Below are 26,309 nucleotides of genomic sequence, written 5' to 3'. Positions count from 1 at the left end.
CATTGGATTTTGGATTAGTATTGCATCACATGAACTAATGCATGCATTTGCCCAACGTTAATTGTCTTTATTAAATGTGGACAAAGATTTGAAAACCAAGGAACAATAATATTATATGCAAGTTTTCAAATACTTGGAAGGCATTTGTCAACTACAATAAACCTAAATTGATGATGTTATGAATATCTCGAGAATTATATGTTTAGATACTTAATATGTCAATGATCATGAATATTACAAGGATATTTAGCTATTGTCGAAGATGATCCAAATTGTTCTTTTATGATTTTGTAGCACAAAGGAAAGCAATATACTCTTTATATTCAAAATAATAAACTTTTAAAAGTCCCAACAAATCATTACTTGTAGATACATAAGGTTGGGCATATTGTATTGTAAAGCATATGATAAATATATAGCAATAAATCTTTTTTTTTACAAAAATTTACCATAGCAACAAATCTTGTGTTTTGCAACATTAAATACAATGTGACTTCAATCCATGTCTATTGTATTTGTTAGTTGTGTTTCCTTTTATAGCATAAGGAGTGGAAACAATGGTGTTGCATGAGTCTTATAAAAAGGGTCATATATTATCAATTTGAAAGGCTAAATCCTTGCTTCATGCTTAATGGAAATGTGAAGAAGCTAGACCATAAAAGCATCTTGTGTTATCATTTGTTGTATGACATTAGTTACTATGTCATACACAACATATTATGATCATACCAATTCATACTTCCAACCACCAAGTATTATGTACAAACCAAAGTTTGTGAACATAGTGAATCTCATATGAGAATTTTGACCTCTATGAAAATGATATTTTCTTATTACATTGCATAAACTATTTGTAACTCCCAACATGATTTAGAGTACAAAAATCCTACAAATTTGCATCGAAAATCAACCATTGCATTTATGGCATTTATTCAACATGGAAATATCCAGTACATAGATATCCCACAAGTGTCTAGTAAATTTGAGATGTTTGAATAATTGGACATCGATTCTAGACGAACAAGTTTGTACAATTTATCCTACTGACATGCACTTACAATGCTTACATGGGCTTGTGTTTTTAACTTGAACCAATTTCAACATGTCAATAGGGTTTTTTCGTCTTCTTGGGGATCCAAGAAATATTGTCTGTGTCGACAAGGGCCAACTATGACAAATCACAAAGTTGCTTTTATAAGCCCAACTTGCATTTCTAATAAGGTGGAATGGTTTTACTCTTCACCAAAGTATTTATTTAAGCCGATGGTTAGTATTTAGAAAAAAGGGGATCTATGGTATATCTTGTATGTATAGTCTTAAGGGCGTTTTCTAATACTAATGTAGTATCTTTTTTTGGCAAAAAAAAGATTCATTATGAAAAGAATAAGAGATTGATCACCATTTCAAGGTGAACTAGAAAACTTATGAGGTTTTTTTTTTTTTTTTCTTCCAAAAAAAAACTCCTTCCATTAGTTATAAAATTTTACAAATGAGGCGATTATGTACAAATCCCTAAAGGGACGCGATAGTTCCATCTAATGTGGAAGCCCACTAACTCAAGAAAGGGAGAGGACGACCATTGTTGGATGAAGGCTATGCGTTGTCTTTCAACTCACTCGGAGCCACCTTTAAGGCCATCATATTGGCTCTTTAGAGTGGCTACAATTTCACTCCATATCTCTTGCAGTAACCTTTAAAACTTATGAGGTTTTGATAGATCCCTTGAATGGGAGGATAAATAATTCAATTGTTGATGATATAATATATTGTTAACATTTCCTACATCTGTGAATGGGCTATGGACACCTACATGTTTATTTTCGTCTTTTGTTGTGTGAACAATGGCACATAATATACACACACTATTAGAGGGTTAGGAGAGTTCAATCCTAAGAAACTTAAGATTCTTGTACCATCATTGGCTTACCATCACCAAACATTGATGCCTTCACATGTGTATGAAGCTAGCCTTATCATATTGCAAGAGTCTCCATCAAAATTAAAAACGATGATCCCTTTCATGAAGTAGGTAGCTAGAGCTCTTATATTGGCTCAAACCAACTTAACTACTTTATTATAAAGGATCTAATGATGGAACACTCTTTAGTTATCTCCCACCATAGGACTGAGAATAACAAAATTGTTACACTTTCTTCCTTATAAATCAGCTCACACTTTGTCCTAAGGTTAAAGAACTAGGTTTATGGTTATACTTGTAACGTACTGCACCTTCCTAAAAAATTGTGTCTCATAGTGAAAAGTCAAGAAACTGGTTTTACGAGCATCATTGATTGAACAATCCATCCATTTAATTAAATTTCAACTGTTGAATATGCTTTGATTGTAAGCATTTAGTTGGAATCGAGAATTCCTTCTTGCCTATTAGGTTTGGACATCATTTCCTCGAAAGTAACCAAAGTTTAATAGAAAATGAGTTACATTCCAAACACAAGAACTCTTTGAGACAACTAACATAAAAGACAAGATGAACCTTGTGTGAGTTAGTCACGATAGAAGTTTGATGAACCAATATGATTGAGGATTACGAAAGGTCCACAAAAGCATGGGGCTAATTTAGCACACTTACTCATAGAGAATTTTTACATGAAGGGTGAACATCATATGCCCCGTAAGAGGAAGAAAAAAATCTTAACCTGATTGATAAAAAACAAGAGAAGAGAGAAACGTAAAATACCGTAATTCCCATCTTGCTTATTCCTAGATCGATAAACATACTCCGAGAGTTGCTGTAAGATCAAGAAAATTTTGAAAAACACAAGCACAAACAAGAAAATGTTAATGATGCACTTTAATACCAACTATAATAATCCAAATTAATGTTAAACAAAATTAAAGAGAAAAGATGGAAGAACAAGTGTTAGAACAACCCCCCTAGTGAAATTAAGAGGCGGATCTAGGTCCACCATTGGTATCCGATACCACAAAGTTGGAACATGGATCGTACCTTAGGTTTGAAGAAGAACGAGGCGCATGTGCATGAACCTAGAGCTTTGCCACATTGATCGAGTCTCTATCAAAATAATAAAGATGATCCCTTTCATCAAGGTAGTTATCCCTCTAATATATACTCACCCCCCCCCCCCCCCCCCCCCCCCAAACCCTGCACATTGTCTATTTCACACTTGACTACTTTATTATAAGTGGTCAAGTGATGAAATACTCCAAAGTTATCTCCCACCAAACCTAACCCTACAGTTTGAGAACTATAGTTACAATTATGCTCATAACAAGTAACATATTTGAGAGATACTTCACAACCCTCCAACCTAATATGTGTACACTCCCAAGTGTACTTAACAATCGGCAACGGTTTGGTTTGAACCGAACCGAACCGTGAAACCGTGGTTTGACGGCTTAACGGTTTCAATGGTTCATTTCGATTCAAGTTTAGGTTTTATTAAACGGTTCGGTTCGGTTTGGTTTGGTTTCAACAATAAAAAACCGCAGTTTAAACGGTTTAACGGTTTCTATTTTTTATTTTTTTACAATTTTGTTTAAAAATTCTAAAAAATTTTAAATTTTGTTTTTTAACAATCTTTTCATTTTTACACCTTATTCTCACATTTTAGGAACATCTTAAAAATTCTCAAAATTCTAAATAATGAAATATTATAAATTTTAAAAAATTAAAATTTTGACCTATGTTGAAAACCGAAACCGAACCACGAAACTGCGGTTTTTACGGTTTCACAATTCGGTTCAATTGGGGCGGGGGGCAGATAATGAGATTATGGGAGTGATATGAGGCAAGATAGCGAGCAACATAATACAACAAAGAAGGTGAGAAAATGTGGAAACTAAGAGAAGGTTCTGTTTCGGTTTGGTAAGAGGGTAAGAGGGTTATATTTTATTGTATGGATTGTTTGTAGCCTTTGGACATCTTTTCATTAATACCAAGGTGAATCTTGACTTTAAAAAAACCAAACAACTTAAACCTATAAACCAATAAACTGAGTTTTAGAACCAATTTGTTTAATAACAATTGAACCAAACAAAACCGTTTAATTATATTGGAACTGATACCTGTTAAACCATAGCTTAACGGTTTGTTAGTTTGAGTTGAAATCGGGCCCATAACTAGGTGAGGGTAGAGAAGGAAATTGCCAAGGGACAATGGGTAGAAGATGCAAAGAGAAGGCGAAGCTAGTAGAGAGGAGAATCTTTGAGTTTATTAGAAAACAAACCATGCACAACGAAAAAGAAAGTTCAAAAAATAAGGCTCTCCAAGACAACAAATAGCAACCAAAAAGGAAAAGAAAAAACCCAAATGTATGCAAAGGTATACAAGAAACAAAGTCATATTGTAATTTGTGGGGAACTACCCTTTATTAGGTTGGGATGATTGGTGGCTCATAAATGGGCTCGTAAATGAAAGGAACACTTTTAAAAGGTCAAAAAGTAATAGCTCTCATGTAAAATAGGCCTTAAGGTGCCCCAACTTTAGGGCTATCCTTTGGTCCTCACTCTCTCCATTTTGCATACTCTAAGAGTTTCTTTCCTCTGTGTAGCCTTTCCACAGTTATTGTACTTAATCAAGATCAAGATATATATGCACGTTTTTTATTTATCAATTAACTAAGATAACTTGAATGTTCTTATATTATAATTATCTATTTAAGTGAGACTAACATATTTCTTTAATTGTGTGTTGACTAGGTGTGTGTTAAGAAGCCTTTAAGCCTTCCATAGTTGCACGGAGTGTAGTTCTAAACATGTGCTTTTGTGTTTATGTATGGTGTAGTCTAGTTTGACATTGGGGAGTGATGTCCCCAATCCCTCAACTAGCCTATATTAAGGCCTTGGAATGCAACTATTTAAGGTAGTCGTTTCAGGTAAACTCAATTCATTACATTAGGAAGAAGATTGTGATTTTCCATTTTCTTAAGACTTTAGCATGCATGCTAGTAGCCTAAGAATGGATGACATGTTTTGCCTTCAAATTAAGGATGAAAGAGCTAGATACATGTTATAATGAGTAAATACATTTTTGTAGTAAATTGTATATTATATGAGTATATTCACAAAAAACAAAATTATAAGGATCATAATACATTTGCTTACACAATTTGTGACTATTTTCACAACTCGACAAGACATTTCACAAACCTTGTATGCTAAACATATATGACGTATCTCGATTTTTGCTTATTATTTACAACATCAAGTGCAACATTTCTAAGAAATAGGTGAGCAACTATAGATAAGCTCACATTAATATCATGTGATCATAAGCATTAACCCCAAGAATGTTGGTAACTAAAGGTTGAAGCTTACAGAGTGATAATGAAACATCATGCTTGTAGGTTCTGAAGATTTCAGATGAAATGAAGTTTTTCTCTTGCATTGTTTTGCAATGTCTGCTTGCATGCTCTCGGATCCAGACACAAGAACACCAACACACTCGCCATGGTTTTGTTTGGCAAGATCATCAAAAACATCTGTATATCGTATTATGAAATAGAAGGTAAGTACTTCTCAAACCTAATTTGGTATAATTTCAATATTAATAGAAAACGTTTGTAAAATTTTCATTAGGTGTGTAACTGTGTGTTTTAGAGGGAAACCAATTCAGATATATAGGACATATCGGTAGAAACCATGACAAGGATCCCATCAAGCTAACAATCATGGAGTAAAAGAGAAATTAACATATTTTAAAGCATTGGATGCAATTTGTTGGGCCTATACCTCTCCACTTTGGACGACGATAAAGGTGCACATCACCGATCCATGGAGATGCCTTGACATCCAATCCAACACATGTTTCATCATCTACAATGAATTCATCATTACTATTGGATGGAGAATTAATTGTACTTTGGTTTCTTGGTTGTACCGAGGATGTATCTCTCCTTTGTTGTTTAAGTTTTTGAGACCACATGAAAACGACAAGTCCACCAAATACTACAACTCCTAAACACACGCAAGCTACCACTATATGTGCACGGTTGTAGTTAGGGAAACCAGGTTCAGTAGAAGATTTGATAATAAGAGTGTTAGCCAAGCCTGAAAGAACTACATAACCTAGAATAGATGCAATGGTGGTGCATGCTACCCAAAAGGTACTCCCAGTTATGCATATACTTGAAATTGCTCCTTGAACATCTCCCCCATTACCAACAAGTGGTCGGAATACCAGGGTCTGTGACCCTGGATGTGATGCCGTAAATGTAGAAATGTCGAACATTTCGTGATTCATATCCAACCCCCCAATTTGTTTAGAATGTAATTCGTGATAATCATCCTTGTTTTGTGAGGTTATATATGCATGGATTTTGATTGTCAACCCCAATGTGTCATAGCCCGGAAGAATTTGGTTAGGATCTACACTATTCAACACACATAACTCCTCCGGCTTCCTTATGCAATGGTAAACAGTAATGAATGTAGGAAGGCATGTGGATGCATTGTACTTTATATTCTTATATCGATGCAAAATGTCACGAAGTATTGCAAGGAGGGGAGTTATTCCAATGCCTCCGGACACAAGCACGAGGGTCTTATACCTGAAACAATTACAACGAAACATGGCAACTCGTTATATTGAGCAATATTATCGAAGTTTTAGAAGCAAGTAAATATAAAGAGTTGCTACGTTAAGGCTCTTACTTTAGGTAGAAATTGGATTCATCACCATAGGGACCTTCAACTCTAGCCTTGAAGGAGAAAGGACAAGAGTTTGACGCTTTCTTGTAACCCACGAACTCGTCACGTAGTGCTCTCGTCCAATTACCAAGGGGCTTGATTATGATGGAAACTTCATGGCTATTGTCCAAAGGTGATGATGCTCCACTGAAGAAGTGCCATTGTTGCTTGGAGATACCGGCGATTTGGAGACACCATGTTGAAAGTGCATTGTAAGAGAGGTGTCCTGATTACAAACACATTTGAAGTAGGATGTGGCACATGATTTAGTTAGAGTAGAGGTTGGGACATAACTTCCAAAAGTTATAGCCATTTTGTTATTTAAGTGTTAATAAGGACATACGGTCACATACCTTGGCCACTATCTTTAGAGTTGAGAGGGAGTTTGAGCTCAACTTCCCCTGACTCGAGGACCTTGGCAGAGAGGATATTAACGACAGTTCGGGATTGGACCATCCGGAGGAAGCGATCGACGAAGAAGAGCAACATGGGGATTACGAAGAAGTGATAGTTCCATACAGCGTGGTAGATCCAGAAGAGGGAGAAGAGGAGATACAAGTGGTGCACGATGAAGAACATGTCGTAGAAACGGCGACGAAAGATGTCGAGGGACGTGACCCATATAATGACCGACAATATCCACGCGACTAAGCCCGCGACAACAGCGCATGAATCGTTGCTTGTCTCCCATCCATAGATCTGAGATGACATACATGGTCCAATGTTTAGTAGCTCGACATTTGACGAAAGATGCATGTATATAAAAAGCCAATTCGATGCTTGGATATATTTTGGACATAGTTTCAATGGATTCCTTGTTGAGACATATATGCATTAGTTGAGACATAATATGACATTACCTGTTCAGGTTGTCCGGTGTAGGAGTAGTAGACAATATAGCCTATGCTATGGAGGGTGAGGAGGAGGACCATTAGGTTTGCAAGCCAGATATGGTAGCGGACCGCACGCTCGAATGGGATCCTGACGATCCGCAGCAGCACCGAGCCCCTCGAGACCGGGATCCATAGCAATGAGAATGGCACCGTTGCGGCTGTCCCCAAGTAATAAGACGCGTAATCTAGTTTCTGCCACGGGCTGCGTTCACAAGTCCCGACCGATCAATACTAATAGTGATAATGATATAACTCCTCCCCCATATCCCAATGAGCTTCATTCACCCCCGAATGTGTTTTATATAATGCATTGTGGAAGGAATATATATATACATATAGTTAGGTATATAGATTTTGGCATCATTACATAGCAGGCGGCGCATGGTGAAACATTATAGTCCCCTCGTCGATTCGGCCGAACGAGAGGTGCACATTCCTTCCGAAATTGTATGAGATCAAGAAGAGGATGCCGAGGATCCCGACCACTTCTGCGGCCGTGAGGATGCCGAATATGCTACTGTCGATCCACAATGGATAGGAGCTCCATTGCCACTTTCTCACATAAATCTGCTTCCCCGCAGTATTTCCCGCTGAATTAGCCGATATTAATGAACCTATCTCCACCTCTTTCCTTTTTATGACTGCCCTTAGCTCTATCACCGCGAACCCCAACATGGCCACCACCATGAATGGCATGGCTTGGTATATGAATGCCGAACCTGCATCATTGATTACACATGCCCCCAGACCGGCAAGAGGGGATGATGGAAGGGGGATAAAAATACAATCAGTACTGCTGGAGCTATAGATTTCCAAACATACTATGGACAAATGCTTTCAAACCATTTCATTAATCCTAAGCTTCTTCTTTTTTTACTAATTACGGTGATCGGGCATCCAAAACCTCCGATTTTGTAAGCTCAACTATTTAGTAAGTAATTAGGCTTCCTGAAGGTTACCTTCATAGCCGTCGGAATTGAAGAAGCGAGAGTGAGTACGACCGCCGACCAAGGTCTCGACATACTTGTCGTCGGCCGCAGGGTCGGGCGAGACGAGCCAATACGCGGCCCAAAAGATGCACGAGGCCACGATCACGCCTTGCGTAGTGAATTTTGCCAAGCGCGCCCAAGCTATTTCCTGCTTGATCACCTCCAAGTCCCGCTTGGGGCGGCCGATCTCGGTCGACAAGGCCGGGATGCCGTTAAGCATGATTTGTTGGGAGGGGGGGGAGTGTTTGAGGCTCTGGAGTGGGTGCTATCTTTATATAAGTAGGGATTAAGGTCTTGATTAGTGGCTAATCAAGCTTTGTGGTTATGATGGCACTGACCTGCATCCAGTCCAACTAGCTAACATGGATGTACGCTCACACTGAATTCACTCTATTTATACTACTCTAGCTACTTTTGACCATCGTTCCACATTCAGTACTCTTTAATAAGCTTTTGTACCTTCTTTCACGTACATATTTGAAATAACCCAAATGTGTACGAACCTTTTTCTAAGTCAAACGTGTACTACTCATCTTGCCATGTACTTCGCGAGATATCGAATCATGAAGATTCTCAATGTACTCGTTTGCTTTGATCACATAATACGTCGAGTTAATGATCAGAGACAGACCTCCAATACGATTGAGTATAGGTTCATGCGACATTGTTTGCATGTGTCGAATCGAGGTAAATTAATGCCGCTTGATTCATTTGTCGAGGTGCCTGCCCATGGGACATTATATTTTAGAAGTTACAATAAACAAAGTGCTCATTGCACATAATATTTACATATAGTCCATCTTGGAGGGGTTGTACTAGTAGCCGAAATGGAGTTTCTCTATGGCCCAAGCAGGTAAATTTTTCTAGCCATGTGATGTTCCTAGTGTCATTCTTTGGAAGTTGCATAATAGTTCACCAAAGTATGTAATCTATCTAGTCGTACAACACACACGAGCATCCTGCTTAAGTTATGTATTGTATAACCGCAAGAACATGATTCGTCTAGCCGTACGATAATACGAGCATCGTGCTTAAGTTTTGAATTATATAACCTCTACTAGTCAACTCTAATATTGCTCATAGACTTGGGGGTATATTTTGAATTAGTATTGCATTGGATGAACTAATACATTCATTTACCCATCATTGCTTGTCAATACATGTGGAAGAAACTAATATATCTAGAATATGTACTTGGAAGAGAGGGTAAATAAATGGTCTCGACTCTCATTTGCCCTTCATATATTTTTTGGGATAATTTTCAACTTCAAATGTTCTTTGCTTTAAGTTCACGTATAAAATGTGCCCTTGACTTTCGCAAATTTATTTTAGAAGCACCCTTCATTTGACAAAAGATAACAAAGATAAAGTTATACAAAAATGAAGCACAATATGAAAATTTCTAGGGGCAGGAACTAATGAGAAGGCAAAGTTTTTTCTTCTTCTTTTTCAAATGATTTAAAAATATTGTTACAATTTTTAGGCTAGCAAGATATTATTGGATCGCCAATGCAAGTCTATCCTCTCTCTTTGTTTACAACCTCTTGGAGAGAGAGAGAGAGTCTGTGTATCTGTGTGTCTGTGTGTCTGTGTGTCTGTGTCTATGTGTGTCTGTGTCTGTGTGTTTTGATTGTATGTGTTATTAATACAAGGGACTTTAAGGATTAGAACCCCTTTGCCTCAAGAACTAAAGCACAAATTAGTGTAGTAAAGTCACTAATAACTCTAGTTGTGGGAACACCCATTGGAAAGCAATTTTTTACCTCCTTTTCAAGGATGCTTCCAAATTGATTTGGACAAGGGACAAGGCATAAAATTATGTGCAATATGTTTCAACGCTACTATACAAAAGAAACATGTCCCACCAACAATGTTTCTCATCTCTAATGCAAGTTGCAACACATACAACTAGCCGTCCCACCCACACTATGCAAATAAAATTTGTAGCATGAAATGGAAGACAAGATCTCCTATTTGTTGGAATTTCCACCTCAACTATGATGTAAAGTTCTACACTTTTGTATTGGGTGGGGTATTGGTCCAATCACACTTCTTTACAATTTCAAGGAATCCCGAAGCTTGACCTAATTATCCTAAATCGGTTATCTTTGTGGACAACATATCACCATTGTAATCAATCCAACGCTTCCCATTCAATGAAATTAATTGGGAAAGAAAGATTGTCCTCCCAATCCAATGCTCTTGAAGTTCATGGGAACTCCCTTTGCGAAGAATTTTCATATTATATGTGCAGAGGTGGACAACATGGTACATCTTACAACAACTTACGCCTTGATGTCAACAAATGATTTACTATCATTGAACCCCAGTTTTCACTTGTTGGTAGGGTTCACTATATTTCACCAATTGGCTAGTATACTTGTTCCCCCACATTTAACCCCGACTTTTTCGATAAAGAAAGTCGCCATTTTTTGCCAAGCCTAGATTCTATATGTTCCTCTCTAAACAAATGATAGCACAAATTTTTCTACATTAATTTTCAAAACTAAATCAAAAGAAACAAGTTCACACTTTCATGGCTTTATCAAAGCATGACCAAAATTGATAAAGCCATGAAAGTGTGGGACCACCCACCTATACCTCATCCTCCCTAATATCTCCATCAAGATTCCTACCCACGGTGATAAATGAAGTTTACATGTGTTTACCACCATCATCAGTTATGACCAGAGACAAACATGTTAGTACAATATTCGTGACATTTTCTAGCAATGATATGTGATTCCTTATACATTTGCTCCTCCTCCATCCTTACCACATTATATCTAGCATTTGATTGGTGTAATCCACAAAAAATTGAATGATTTTGACAATTATTGTCTTTAAGTTCTCGCATAATTTTACAGTAGGCTCAAAACCTAGGCCCTCGTTTGTTTAACACTTGACTACATTTAAAGTGGTTAAGTGATGAAACACTCTAAAGTTATCTCCCACCATAGGATGGAGAGTAACTCAATCCTTACCCTTCGTTCCTTATGAATTAGCTCATACTAAGACCTCAGGTTAAAGAACTATGGTTACGATTATGCTCGTAATCAACTCCCCCTTTCTAAATATTTGCTTCTAATAATGACAATTTAGGGAAGCCAATTTTAAGAGCATTTTTCTGCTCCTAAATAGCATTCTTTATAGAACCATCCATCCATTTAATTTTAAACAATTGAATATGCTTAGATCATAAGCGTTTACTTAGAATTGAGAATTCTTTCTAGCTTATGAGGTTTGGATGCCAAATCCTCAAAACTAGCTAGAGTTTTAATAGAAAATGAATTATACTCCCAACCCAACAACCCTTTGAGATTACTAACATGAAAGACATAATAGACTTTGATGCCAATTGGAAGGTCAAGGTGGTAGTCCAATGAACCAATATGATTGAGGATAATTAACATGATTGAATAAAACAAAAGAATAGAGGAATGGAAAATACTGTAATTCTCGAATTGCTTGCTCCTAGATCGAGAAAACGCAATGCATTAATTGCTGTAGGATTAAGAGAAAGTCGAAAAACACAAAGAACACAGAATAAAACTTAAGTATACTCTAATACAACTATAAGAATTTAAATTATTGCTAAGCAAAATTAAGGAGAAAAAATGACGAAAAGGTGTTAAACCACCCAAACACCCCTAATGAAGGTTAGAGACAAGTTTGGGTTCACCATTGGTGTCCCGTACCACCAAGTTTAAACATGGATCATACCTTAGGTTTGAAGAAGGCGACACACGCGTATGTAGCTAGAGCTTTGCTACACTGACAAAGTCTCTATAATTAAAATAATAAAGATGATCCCTTTCATGAAGGTAGCTAGCCCTCTTATATAGTATCAAACCCTAGGCCCTTATCTATTTCACACTTGATTGCTTTATTTAAAACGGTCAAGTGATAAAACACTCTAAAGTTATCTCCCACCATATGATCGAGACTAATCAATCCTTACCCCCCGCTCATATGAATTAGCCCACATCTGACCCAAAAGTTCTACTCTGAACAAAAGATAACACCAATTTTTGTGCATTGATTTTCAAACCACAAAAAAATTGTTCATAATTTTGACAATTATTGTCATGAAGTTCTCGCATAATTTTACAAACACTTTATGATAGTCACAATCTCGAAACGTTTTCAAAAGTTTTTACAAAATAACTTGTACTTTCAATCATTATTCATCATCGAACTACGTGACAACAAAACATTACATCTCTCAATACGGTGTGGGAATTATGTTATAGCAATCAACCATAAAAAATTGATGGTCCTTCCTCTAACCTTTGTGGGAATATTCTACATTGTCCGCTAGGTGGATTTACTTGCACCTTATTGTCAAATGTTAGCCCCATAATACCCATATTGAGCGGGACTGGCTAAATGTTCTTTCATCTCTATGGGAGGATTGATTCATTTATTTTCTACCGCAACTCTATTCCTAACCCTTGGATTGTTCTTCTTTGTTCCCCTCTGTTAGAGCTAACTACTAATGTAAGCATATGATAAGGATAATATAGATAGAAAATAAGAGAAGAGAGAGAAAGAAGGGTGTTGATCCACCCAACCACCCCCGAATGAAGGGATCGACACGGACTCGAGCCTCAATCGGCATCCCATACCACCGTCGTGGCGTCGAGTCGTACCTGGTACTAGCGTGCTCGCTACAAGAGTTGACCCACAACAAGGACAGAGTCTCGACGTAGTCAATAAGGTATCCAATGAGGGTAGCTAGGCCTCATATTTATAGCCAGACCTAAGGCCCCCATGCAAGTTCACACTTGCCCTAATGGGTTGTCCCAATCCCAAGGATTGAAAGTAATCCATCCCTTCTTTACACTCTCGTTTAACCCTCACACTTTATCTACGGGATATTATATGCTCATGCACGTAACATACTCCCCCCTCTTTAAAACATTGCACTCTTGTAATGGAAAGTTAGGGAAGTTAGTTCTAAGAGTATTTTCGTGTTCCCATGTGGCATCTTTGACAGATTTATCCATCCATTTAATTTTAAATTCTCGTATTATGTTAGATCGTAAATGTTTTGTTTTAACATCGAGAATTCTTTTTGGTAAATGTGGTTTAGAAGATAATTCTTCAGAAATAACCAAAGTTGCAGTTGTAATTGTATTGTCGCCAAAACCAAGAAGTTCTTTTAGACAACTTACATGAAAAACTAGATGGATTTCAATGCCATCAGGAAGAGCGAGATGATAAGCTGATGAACCCATTCATTTGAGGACTGTAAAAGGTCCACAAAACCTTGGGGCTAACTTAGCCAACTTACCTATAGACAATGTCTTAAAATTGTGAGGTACACGTAAAAATACCTGCGTCTAGGGTTGAATACACGAGGTTGCCAATTATGATTGGCACAAAAATGTGCTCTATCTTGAGTTGTTTTTATATTATCTTGTGCAATATGCAACATATCATGCGTACTTCACAACTCCTCATGATGTATATTAACATCAATCGGGGCTCGTGGCTAAAAACCATACATCAACATAAAAGGACTATATCATGTCGATTTATGCTTAGAGCTGTTATAAGAAAACTCCAAAATTAGGAGATAACGTTCCCATTTTGTTGGTTTTGCACCAACGTATGCTCGAAGCATGTCCTCAATAATTTGATTTACTCGTTCTGTCTATCCATCAGATTGAGGATGATCCGTGGAGCTCATGCTCAATGTTTTCATGATATAGTATGGTATGGCTTCAAAAGGATTTAAACCCATGACCTTGTGTGTCACATGGGTGGAAGCCTTACCATTAAGCTATACATCGTTGTCGCGATAATCCGCAAGTACGTGTAGGATCTTAGGCGGGACTGTGAGGGTCTTGGACTAGGGAGTAGAGGAGAAAGAGTAAGACATGAAATGGAAGCTTAGCTCACGAGAAGAAGAGAAAAGAATAAGACAATAACATAGAATAGACGGAGGCAAGATACCTCAACAAGACAAGATATACAAGCAAGTTATATTATGAATCTGCAAACGAATACAACCATGGCGGCATAGGCCAAAACCCAACGGCTACAAGAAACCCTAACCTCCTAAGTAAAGAAGAAGATGAAGAAACCCTAGAAGAAACCCTAAGCCAAATAGAGACCCTCGACCTAAGTAGTATACCTCTCTCACTCAAAATAGGCAACCCCTTCACAAGAGACCCCTCCCTTCGTTTTATAGCCCAAGGAGGGAGGGACATTACAATGTGGGATAAATACTCTCCCTTATTCTATACACCGTCTTCCTACTATACATGTGCACATGTTGCACACCACAGACTTCCCCATTCCACCCCAGTTTCACACTATAGCCAAAAATCTTCACGACATCCACCCCCACCAAATCGCACATCCACCGGAATGTGCCAAGAAAGGAAAAGGGTGAGAGATTTTGGCGACGGTGATCAATTGGGTCCTCCACCTTACCGGCACCCGACCGTCTCGTCGTCTCCTTACCGGCCCCGATCCGTCGACTTCTGGACCGCGCATGTCCTCCTTCTGGGAACTCGCCTCCGTGGCCATCCTTGTTGACCTTGCTCGACTTCGTCTTCCACTTTGAGCATGCCCGTCCCTTCCACACGAACCGTCGAGCCTCCCAATCCGTCGTACGTCCCCAAACCATCGGCTCCATCCGATTCGCCATATCCGACATTCGTGCCTTCCTCCCCGATCGGTCCTCCCGGACGTTGTTGTCAACCCGGCCACTCCGACTTTGTCCGCCATGTATGCCCTTCAATTGGGCCCCCGGTCACTTCAGTTGTACGCCAGAATCCGCGCCTTGCGTGCCGCGTATGTCCCTCCGTCGGTTCGATCGTCTCCACGTCCCGAACACCTCCGCGTGACGACTCTCTCCGCTCCGCGCTCGCCTTCCGTAGGCTCTTCCCATGTGCCATTATCGTTCCCCGAATGCGCACTCATTCTTCAGTCCTTAGGCAACCCCATTACCTACTCCTCGCTTCCCCCTTGCTTGTCGTGCTCTATCGTCGTAGAGCGTACCATCATTCCGACCTCCGTGTCGGTGTCTATCACGGCTCTTGGTACCACTTCACCTCAACTTGCGCCCTCTTGGCCTCGCATGTCCTCCGAGACGCCGCGCTTTCTCTTCTCGGCATGTACCCCTTTATTCTCCGTGCACCATCCTTCTCTCTCGTCGTTCGTCCGTCGATCATGGCACCTTACCACTCCGTCTCTCGTCACATGCTTGCCTCTCAAAGGCTGGACCGGTCCGTTGTTGCCGGTCACTCGTTGCAGCTCTTCTGGGTGCATGCTTGCTTCTTGGCCCTTCGCCGGCTGTAGTGCATGCTCCGTTTTACGTCCTTCACTCGCCGTAGACCCGACCTCCGCGCCAGCCTCTTCTCCCTTTGTTATCATAGCCCGTTCCGACTCCAGCTTATCGTCTTGGCCCCGCTCGTCCGTCATTTCGTATCGGATACCCGTTCCAGTAACCTTGTCCGCTCCGGCTTCCGACTCCTCGCCACCACCCGTCTTACGTCGATCTGCAACCGCCGAAATCTCTAGAATAGGTGCGGAGGGTTCCTCTTGTTTCCAGTCTTCCACCGGACCGTAGTCGTTGCGTCCGCTTGGCCTCCTTCTCACGCTCACCAGCTCCCACCGTGTATCGTGGCTTGTGTACCTCGACCTCCAATCTTAGTTCACCAAATTATGTCGCGATAATCCACGAGTACGTGTAGGATCTTAGGCAGGACCGCGGGGGTCTTAGACTAGGAAGTAGAGGAGAAAGAGTAAGACATGAAATGGAAGCTTAGCTCACGAGAAGAAGAGAAAAGAATTAGACAATAACATAGAATGGACATAAGCAAGATACCTCAACAAGACAAGATATACAAGCAAGTTATATTATGAATCCGCAAACGAATATAACCATGGCGGCATAGGCCAAAACCCAATGGCTACAAGAAACCCTAACCTCCTAAGTAAAGAAGAAGATGAAGAAACCCTAGAAGAAACTCTAAACCGAATAGAGACCCTTGACCTAAGTGGTATACCTCTCTCACTCAAAATAGGCAACCCCTTCACAAGAGACCCCTTCCTTCCTTTTATAGCCCAATGAGGGAGGGACATTACAATGTGGGATAAATACTCCCCCTTATTCTATACATTGTCTTCCTACTATACATGTGCACATGTTGCACACCACTGACTTGCCCATTCCACCCCGGTTTCACACTATAGCCGGAAATCTTCACGACGTCGTAATACACAAAATATTGTTTTCATTTATAATTTCACGTAGGAAATCCATGTATATTCTAGCTTTCTCTGGAACATTCTAGAAATGTCAAGAATACTCCTAAGCACACTATAAAAAGAGGCAAGTGGCATTATTGAGAACCAATTCGTGACTCGTGAGAGAGAGAGAGAGAGAGAGAGAGAGGAAATGGAAATGGTATTATAATATGAGAAAACAAGGTTACAAAGAGTAGGCTAAGGGCTAAAGACTAGTATTGAACTGAATGAGTTGTGATGAATGTATTAACACCTATTTATAGATCCTTATGGAGTATTCTAGAATAGTTTAGATATTTATGATAATAAATATAATCATGAAATATTCAAGAATGTTCTAGAATATTCCAATACTAAAAATATAATTGTTATAGCTACAAATCATATATGTTATTACAATGGTTAAAGGTTCAACACATAGACCAAAAAGTTGTGGGTTCTAGCGTGCTCGTTACAAGAGTTGACCCACCACAAGGACAGAGGCTCGACATAGTCGATAAGTTATCCAATGAGGGTAGCTAGGCCTCATATTTATAGTCAGACCTAAGGCCCCCATGCAAGTTCACACTTAGCTTTATGGGTTGTCCCAATCCCAAGGATTAAAAGTAATCCATCCCTTCTTTACACTCTCATTTAACCCTCACACTTTATCCACGTGTATAGAATACCACGAGATATTATATGGTCATGCTCGTAACACCCTCCATATATACATTCCATGGCACAGGTTATCAACCACCTTCTTTGCCTTCCCCATGTGCTTATATTGTTGATTCTTGTGTTCCATCCTTAATACCTCCTTCCCCTAATCATTATCATCCTAGGATCATTTGGTTGGCCCTCATTTAAACCCCTATCTAGGTTTTAATTGATCCAACATACCATCATGTACCATTTCCGCTTGCTAATCTTTAGTTCTTGTCACTTTTTGAGGTCATTAGCCAAAGAATGTGGTAACAATATGCAACAACAAAAACAATGTCTTGCAAATCTCCCCCCTTTTACTAACTTGTTAGCACATGGGATGCATCCCCTTTCTCTCTTTCTTTCTATAGAAAACGCAAATACTGATCATTGTCTCTCCTAATGTAGTTATGGATTATGTGCACTTTTCTTGACTATATTATGTCAATCAAGAAGTAAATAAAAAATTCATTGTATTATGCGATTAATCAAATCACTAGGAGAGATACAATTATGAAGATTGAATTGGGAACATTCACTATGATTTGCTATTGCATTGCATATGACAATTAATGGAAGCTAGCATGGATTGATCATACATATTGAATCATGCCATGGTTCATGGAGAAGGAAACTTCAAAAATGCGCACAAATTTGGGTCAAAGTTCATCTTAATGGAATAAAATCACCTCTCAATTAAGAATCTCACCAAAAAGAAAAGTTTAGTATGTGTGTGTCTACACCAATAAATGTGTCAAAGCACATCCCTTTGTACATGTGGACACATATGTTCTTTGTCTGTGTGCTTGCATGTCTATCATGTACATATGCATTTGTTCACATTATATGTTTGTGTGTATGTATGTGGGTGGGTAAGTTTCTATTCAATTTTGATATGGATTGTGTTTATGTGTAAGTGCGCACATGTATGTGCATAGGTATGTATATAATTTGATGTATTAGGATCATGTTTGTGGAGACATTGAAGACATTACCCTATATCCATAGTTTGTTAGTCTCATGATAAACTAGTGTATAATGTTGTCCTCAAAAGCACTTCAAGCAATCTCTTAGGCAGGTCATTGCATTATTGCCTTCAACTCCATGATATTTTCCTTCACAACATTCAAAATTTGGATATACTACGAAGTGACTCTGGGAAACTTCCAAAATGAAGAACTTGTAAATGATGACTAGAGAGATGTTGCCATGGCAATTTTCTAGTAATCTAGATCTTGTATTATATTATGCAATGTTATTTCTCTATCATTTCCAACCTAGTGGATAGCCCAAATGCCTTAGTACAATTAGTTTTCACCCTGTCTTGAGTTTTTCAATGTGTGGCAGAATGTTTTATTATAATTGATGTTTGCGTATACTACATAGTTTGTGTGAATCACATAAATTGTTTCTATATTCTATGATAGATAGGATTTATTGATGTCCTTGGAAGTCAAATATGAGTTATGGGACCCAAACCAAATCATTTATTGACTTTCGATGTTCACGAATTGTACTAATAAACGTTGCGATTGAGAGTGCACATTGTGACTATGAAATGAATGTGTGTTGGGAGTAGACAAGATTGACAACGTACGAAAACAAACTCATTTCATCAAATTGTGATACTCGAGCTCCCACACTTGTTTCGGGCAAAATATGCATAGTCAATGCATCTCCGTCTCAATGCCTCATTCCACATTAAAGAGAATTTGAGCTAAGTCCTACGAAAGCAATGGTACATATGGCGAACAAATGAATAGGCTTAACATATAGAGTAGTTTCCCTATTCTGAGAATAAGACAGCTTTGAGAGAATGTGAGGGAGGAGATATTTAAAGATGTGAAGCGCGTTGAAATCAAAGCAATTTAGGCATGTAATGGAGATATATCTTACCTTGCACACATATATTGAACAATTCTTACACATAGAAAATTTGATAATTATGAAATGTTGATGTTGACAATAAACACAAGTAATCACATAGAAAAATGTGAATTTAATACACCAAAAACTTTACTATTATATGTAAGGGTGCGCATACCATATTAATTTCATAGTCACATACAAACAAACATATTTTCCATCTATCCATACATACATATAATTACATATATGTTCATAAATTCACACATTTACATTTACACAAATGTGTCACGTGTGGTTCAACACATATACACAATTGGTGGACATTTCCATTTGCTAAATATTAAGACATATCACTTTGGCATTTAAAGGGAAGAATATGTATATGATCTATATTGACCCAACATACCAAAAACTATGTACTAAAGACTTGTGTTCACCCATAAGATGAAGAGTCAAGACACCCACAATTGGAGCATTCATTCAATGGTGTGTCGAGATAGATTGGACCACATCAAAATACATATGCAAATCACGTATCGAAAAACCTAGTTGCCCAATGAGATTTGGTTATGATCATCATAAAGCTCACATGTTGAACATAATCATTTTGTGCATAAATGCCAATGAGCCATATTCTTTTACCCCTAACAATTGAACTTGGCCTCTATGAATATAGGCCATGTCTAACTTATCCCTCGTGATAGTAACCACATTGTATCCTCAATTAACATGAGCATAAGGAACATGGTATATGCTTTATATTGAAAAGAAGTATCAAAACATGATCCTTACAATTCACCACATACAATATATCGCTTTGAATATTGAAAAGAGTTCTTCAAAATTCCATACACATTATGTGAAAAAGGTTTCATTTTGGTCCAAAAGGTTCAAGTAGATCTTTGAGGACAATAAATTGTGATAGAAACTTTTCACCTAAACTTTATCGACTTTTCTATTCAAATCCTATCAAGTGTTACTTACTATTTCTTTTCATTTTGTCCCCTTTGAAATCTATCTTATAAATATCTTAAGACTTTACCAAGACTTGATTTTGGCCAATTCTCTTGTTGATCTCAAAACTCCCCTTGTTCTGAACTTTAGTGTTTCCACCTCATTCCTCGGCATACATGTATCCCACTATTTACACGACATTGGGTTTGATGGATAAAATTCTGATAGAAACTATTGACATCATATATTAACATCCTCTTAGTAATACAAATTCTCGAACATTGAGAGAGAGTACTACTTTCTTTTTTCTTTTTTCTTTTTTCTTTTTTTTCCAAAAAAAAACTCCTTCCATTAGTTATAAAATTTTACAAATGAAACAATTATGTACGAATCCCTAAAGGGACGCGATAGTTCCATCTTATGTAGATGCCCACTGACTCAAGAAAGGGAGAGGACGACCATTGTTGGATGAAGGCTATTCGTTGTCTTTCAACTCCCTCGGAGCCGCCCTTAAGGCCATCATATTGGTTCTTCAGAGTGGCTAAAATTTCACTCCATATCTCTTGCAATAACCTTGTTGGATGTACGGTTTGGTTGGAGAAGACTCGCCTACATCGTTGTTTCCATAGAATCCAAAGAGTTATTGGGGTGACCAATTCCAACACCTCTTGAGAATTGTCATTAAGAGGAGTGGAGTGGACATTGCCGCTGGAGGAGAAAGAAACCTCTTGTGCTTTTATCACCAAAGTCATCCCCTCCTCCTAATGCTCGTATTTGCCAATTGCGGTCTGCCATGATAGCCAACATATATTTCCCCACTAGATTGAGCCTTGCATCTGGCATAATTGCAACAAGCGGCCAACCCCCCGCCATATTCGATGGGACGTTGGGCTGTCTCACAGAGCGTGTCGTATTGATTCTACTGCATGTGGGCACTCTACACAATTGGGAGAGCTAAGGTTCCCACGTTGTCATGCTCCCACCGGTAGGAACTTATGTATTAATAGCCATTGGAACGTGGTAATTTGCCTCACGTGTTGTTGTTTCCAGAGTTTCTTCCAAAACTTGGTGATTATTGTGGGAGGAACTTGAAATGTGTGCCAAACCTTCGCAACAGCCGGCTCTCAGGCGGTTTGACCAGCTAGAATGTGGCGACCCAATCTAGTTGTGAATTGGAAGAAAGGGATGGGTTTGCTTCCTTACCCCACATAGGGAGAGAGTACTACTTAACTCCAACTGTTCTATGTGAACATCGAGAGTCGCTATTCACTTTCACACATATCACGTGAAATGTAATATTTTTGGTCACATAGGTCATATTTAACCTCTAAAGATGATGCTAGAATCTCTCTCTCTCTCTCTCTCTCTCTCTCTCTCTCTCTCTCTCTCTCTCTCTCTCTCTCTCTCTCTCGGCTTGGTGCTTTACACCATAACATCAAAGTTCATAAATTTGAGGGAACACAATCCTCTCCATGGGGTAGACCATGTATCATAGATAACAATCGGTCTTCCATGGATCTTAAAAATCTGTGTGTGTGTGTGTGTGTGTGTGTGTGTGTGTGTGTGTGCATTACACGCCACCTTTCATCGGCAACGCCACATGCCTCACACTTCTTTCTTGGAGAAACGTTGCCTTTACAGAACCGATACTTTGAGGGAACACAATCCTTGGCATGGGCTAGACCCCGTATCATAGATAGCAATCGGTCTTCCATGGATCTTAAAAACCTCTCTCTCTCTCTCTCTCGGTGTCATGTATTGCATCTCATCGAAGGAACGAGGGGTATTTTGGGAATTTGAGAAGATAGAAGGGGCATTTGTGCAAACTCCCACAAATTATATATTTTTATGCGTGTTTATAAGGAATGAGGGGCATTTGAGAAGAAAGGAAGGGCATTTGTGTAAATGCTCAAAACCTATATATACATATTTTATACATGTTTATATATAACTGTAGAAATAAAAAATCTTGGAAGCACTCTCTGAACCCTAATTTTTCTGCAGAAGAAGAAGAAGAGGAAGAAGAGGAAGAAAGGGACAAATCAAGAGGAAGGAAGGAAGGAAGGAAGGAAGGAGCTATGGCACCTCTTCTCATCACTTACCCATCGCCAGAAGCTCGCGATTCCCTTCTCCTTCCCCTCCTCGTCTCTTCAAATGCTCCCCCACTCAAGACCTCAAGGTATGAACCTGCTGGCCTCTCCTTTCACTCTCTCGCTCTGCAGATCCTAGGGTTAGGTCTCAGTCCTGCTGATGAGGAAGATAAACAAGAAGCTCATGGAAGCTCGCCGAACAATAATAAAGAAGAGAGCTTCTTTTCTTCTTCTGCTTCTTCTGATTCTTTCTATTCCAAAGGGAAAAAGAAAGGATCCTCTTCGTCTCCCTCTGGCCAAGGAGAGCAAGATCACTACGCTTTGATAGGGCTGGGTCATCTTCGTTTCCTCGCAACGGAAGATCAGGTGAGGAAATCTTACAGAGAATGTGCCCTCAAGTTTCATCCTGATAAGCAAGCGTCTCTTCTTCTCGCTGAAGAGACAGAGGAAAAGAAAGCAGCTAAGAAAGAAGAGATTGATCAGCATTTCAAGGCAATCCAGAAAGCTTACGAGGTTCTGATAGATCCCGTGAAGAGAAGGATCTACGATTCAACTGATGAATTTGATGATGATGTACCAGGAGATTGTTCACCAAAAGATTTCTTTAGGGTCTATGGTCCTGTGTTCATGAGAAATGCAAAATGGTCTGTGGTCCAACAAGTTCCTTCCCTTGGTGACGATAATACTCCCTTGGAAGAAGTAGATAAGTTCTATGACTTCTGGAACAGTTTCAAGAGCTGGCGAGAGTTTCCCGATGCAAACGAATATGATATAGATGAAGCGGAGAGTAGAGAGCATAAGAGATGGATGGAAAGGCAGAATGCAAAACTTTCTGAGAAAGCCAGGAAGGAAGAAAGTGTGAGGATACGAACAATAGTGGAAAATGCATACAAGAGAGATCCACGGATTTTGAAGAGGAGAGAAGATGAGAAAGCTGAGAAGCTAAGGAAGAAGCAAGCAAAGATTCAGGCCAAAATAGATAAGGAAGAAGAAGCTGCTCGACTGATCGAAGAAGAGAAGATTAGGAAGGAGCAAGAAGAGAAGAGAGCATCAGAAGAAGCTGCCGCGAAGAGGAAGAACAAAGAAAGAGAGAGGAAATTGCTGAGGAAAGAGAAATCTAGGTTGAGGTCTGCATCCTTGGATGTGGTCGCACAGAGAGATTTGGACATTACAGAAGATGATATTGAAAATCTATGCACTTCCCTTGACAGTGATAGGCTGAGGAGTATATCTGAAGCAGTGGAAGGTAAACATATTCAAGAAAAGGCATTGATTCTTCAAAAAGCTTTAAGAAATCTTGAAAATTTGGACCAAACATCTGATAATGTTTCTCCTAGTAAGGATGTGAAAGCTTCAGTAGAATGCTCTAAGGTATTTAGCAACACTCTTAATGCTTCTGAGAAGAAAGAAAAGCCATGGAGTAAAGAAGAAGTGGAATTGCTAAGGAAAGCAGTATTGAAGTATCCTAAGGGTACATCTCAGAGATGGGAAGTTGTTTCAAGTTACATTGGAACAAATCGATCTGTAGAGGAGATTCTAAAGGCTGTTAAAACTGTTCTTCTACAGAAGCCAGATTCAACCAAAGCTTTTGATTCCTTCTTAGAGAAGAGGAAAGTATCAAATGTAGTTATCGAGTCTCCATTATCGACACGAGAAGATTCTGTAGTGGAATCTTCTGAGTCCTCTACTACTACTAGTACTATTACTACTAACACTAACAGTGCTGAGGCAGATACATCAAGCTCTTTACCGAATGGAAGCACAAAAGTCATTAAATCTGTGGGTGTGAAGACTGAAGAGAAACATGAAACAGTTTCAAATGGAAATGATACAGTATCAAACGGTAAGATAAGTAAAGTTGAACAGGATGTATGGTCTGATGTTCAAGAAAGCTCACTCATCAAGGCTTTGAAAGCATTCCCGAAGGATACACCTCAGAGATGGGAAAGAATTTCCACTGCTGTGCCAGGGAAAACCAAAGTTCAATGCTTTAAAAAGTTTTCTGAACTCAAAGAGAATTTTAGGTCAAAGAAAGGTGCCGAGTAGAGACAAATTTGGGTTTTTTCTTTTTTGAAAAGAAGAAGAAGAAGCATTTGAGTAATTTTTCATGAGGATATTCATTTGCTCAAAACCAAGTTAAATCTTCTTCGGCGTGCATGCTAGATGGTAAAAAACATTGTTCTGTTGATTAGATGGATATATGTCCAGATTTATATGGTATGCCTGGCCAAACCCCCTTATACATTCCGGCAAAATCTCTCATTTTTTACATGTTTTTGCTACAACAGTTGAATCGCGGATTATTTTCTCTTATACAAGTTCGCTACATATATTGCTATAGAAATTTGTTCTTTTTGTGTTATGCAATGATGCTATTGTGAAAGTCATTATGAAGGTCATTTATTTATGAAACTCATTATGAAGGTTTTATTCATTTTCAAGTTTGCTGCAGTGCAGAGCGCAAATTTTTATTGTGAAAATATTTGTTTTCTACATCAGTTGAATCGCGGATTATTTCCTCTTGTACATGTTTGCAACATATTTTGCCATAGAAATATGTCCTTTGTTGACCAGCATGCGATGATTCTATTGTGAAACCCATTACGAAGGTCATTTGTTTATGAAGCTCGTTATGAAGATTTTATTCATTTTCAAGTTTGCTGGAGTGCAGAGTGCTAGTTTTTATTATGAAAATATTTATCTCCTGTTCTATCGAGGAAATTACAAGTATGTGTTCGAAAGAAGCAGTAATTTCTCACAAGGATTCCTACGGTATATGCTGAAAGAGAGAATGAGCATTCTTATGTATATGTTTGTGTGGTTTCGTGGAAGCAAGGCAAAATATTTGTGAGCGCCATAGGATTTGTGATTAATATCTTGGAAGAGATAATGGCACCCTAGCATCAGTATTGTTCTACCAAATCTAGCTCTGATATTTCTGAAATCTGGGAAGTATTTTTTGCTTAATTCAGTAATTGCCCAAAAATGCTCTATTGAAATCAAGGTCACTTATAGCATGCAAATTGCTATGCACTCTCTATTTTGAAAAGTTGACATGTAATAGTTGAGAGTTAGAAGTCATAATTAGAAAACCCATTTGTTGAAGTTTTGAACCCTAGTGGCTCTTACTACTTATTGTGTTCAAATAAGAAAAACTGAACTTGAAACACTAATGTAATTCAGAATATTATTGAGAATTATGATTATTAGTTCGGCTAATCCTTAATATTAGTTTTTATGTGAATTGATTATAGGAGCTTGGCTTTGAACAAAGCTAATGTAGATAATTTGGTAGACAAATCATGCATGCAGTTTTGGACAATTTTCTTAATTATTTCCTAAATCTTAGTTTGGATGTGCTTAGTAGGGACGTCAAACTTTGATCAAAGCCTTCACAGAAAGTTAATGTCTATGGTTTTTCATGGTCAAGGAAGTTTTCCCAATATTAAAATGAGATTCTTGATTCTTCCAACCTACTCATCCTTAGTAGAATTCATGTCGTTTGTACTTGGGTGATTGATTTAATGGATCATTCTTGAAGAAGCACCACCTCCTATGAGGTCATAAACCTAGGCGACGACTTCAATTTGCATTTATGTTGTTCTACCGACAACTGACAGACACAATAGGTCGAACGTCTTATTACCAAGAACCTTCTATCAAGATGATTGTGGTTGGAGAGATGGTATGTGTCGACACTCACTCAGAACTTGATGTAAAACAACGGTCACTCCAAAACCTAATTACATAGAACTAGGACATATGATCCTGATCGACTTTTAGTATAACATAATCGGTGTAGTAGAGAATAATTCGAACACAGTAAATAAGTATACAAAGAATGACAGAACAATCGACACAGAAATCCTCTAACTACAAAAACTATATTAAAACCAAAA

At 38.6% G+C, this 26,309-nt stretch overlaps 2 protein-coding genes across 3 annotated transcripts; one reads left to right on the top strand and one right to left on the bottom strand.

Annotated features, from left to right (window-relative positions):
* Positions 1-4,937: 4,937 nt before the first annotated feature.
* Positions 4,938-12,491, bottom strand: LOC147866561 (ferric reduction oxidase 6-like). Of its 2 annotated transcripts, none has more exons than XM_087317017.1 (8): positions 12,272-12,491; positions 12,000-12,052; positions 7,927-8,278; positions 7,527-7,761; positions 7,020-7,365; positions 6,631-6,892; positions 5,710-6,527; positions 4,938-5,459 (listed from the first exon to the last, which is right to left on the bottom strand). In XM_087317017.1, the coding sequence occupies exons 3-8, from the start codon at positions 8,253-8,255 to the stop codon at positions 5,278-5,280; spliced, it is 2,172 nt and encodes a 723-aa protein (XP_087173143.1). In that variant the 5' UTR covers positions 8,256-8,278; positions 12,000-12,052; positions 12,272-12,491; the 3' UTR covers positions 4,938-5,277. The 2 variants fall into 2 exon arrangements, with proteins under 2 accessions (XP_087173143.1, XP_087173142.1); XM_087317016.1 differs by lacking the exons at positions 12,000-12,052; positions 12,272-12,491 and adding exons at positions 8,519-8,773; positions 8,829-8,883.
* Positions 12,492-22,341: 9,850 nt separating this feature from the next.
* LOC147866560 (uncharacterized) lies at positions 22,342-24,905 on the top strand. The gene has a single exon (XM_087317014.1). The coding sequence runs from the start codon at positions 22,399-22,401 to the stop codon at positions 24,454-24,456; it is 2,058 nt and encodes a 685-aa protein (XP_087173140.1). The 5' UTR covers positions 22,342-22,398; the 3' UTR covers positions 24,457-24,905.
* The last annotated feature ends 1,404 nt before the right edge of the window (positions 24,906-26,309 follow it).

The sequence above is a fragment of the Azolla caroliniana genome, unplaced genomic scaffold (assembly GCF_043228905.1).
Source record: "Azolla caroliniana isolate FFs.n. ecotype wild unplaced genomic scaffold, voAzoCaro1.0.p SCAF_3, whole genome shotgun sequence".
Classification (NCBI taxonomy): Eukaryota; Viridiplantae; Streptophyta; class Polypodiopsida; order Salviniales; family Salviniaceae; genus Azolla; species Azolla caroliniana.
The sequence above is the reverse complement of the archived record's forward strand: the minus strand, read 5'-3'. Positions and strand labels throughout refer to the sequence as shown.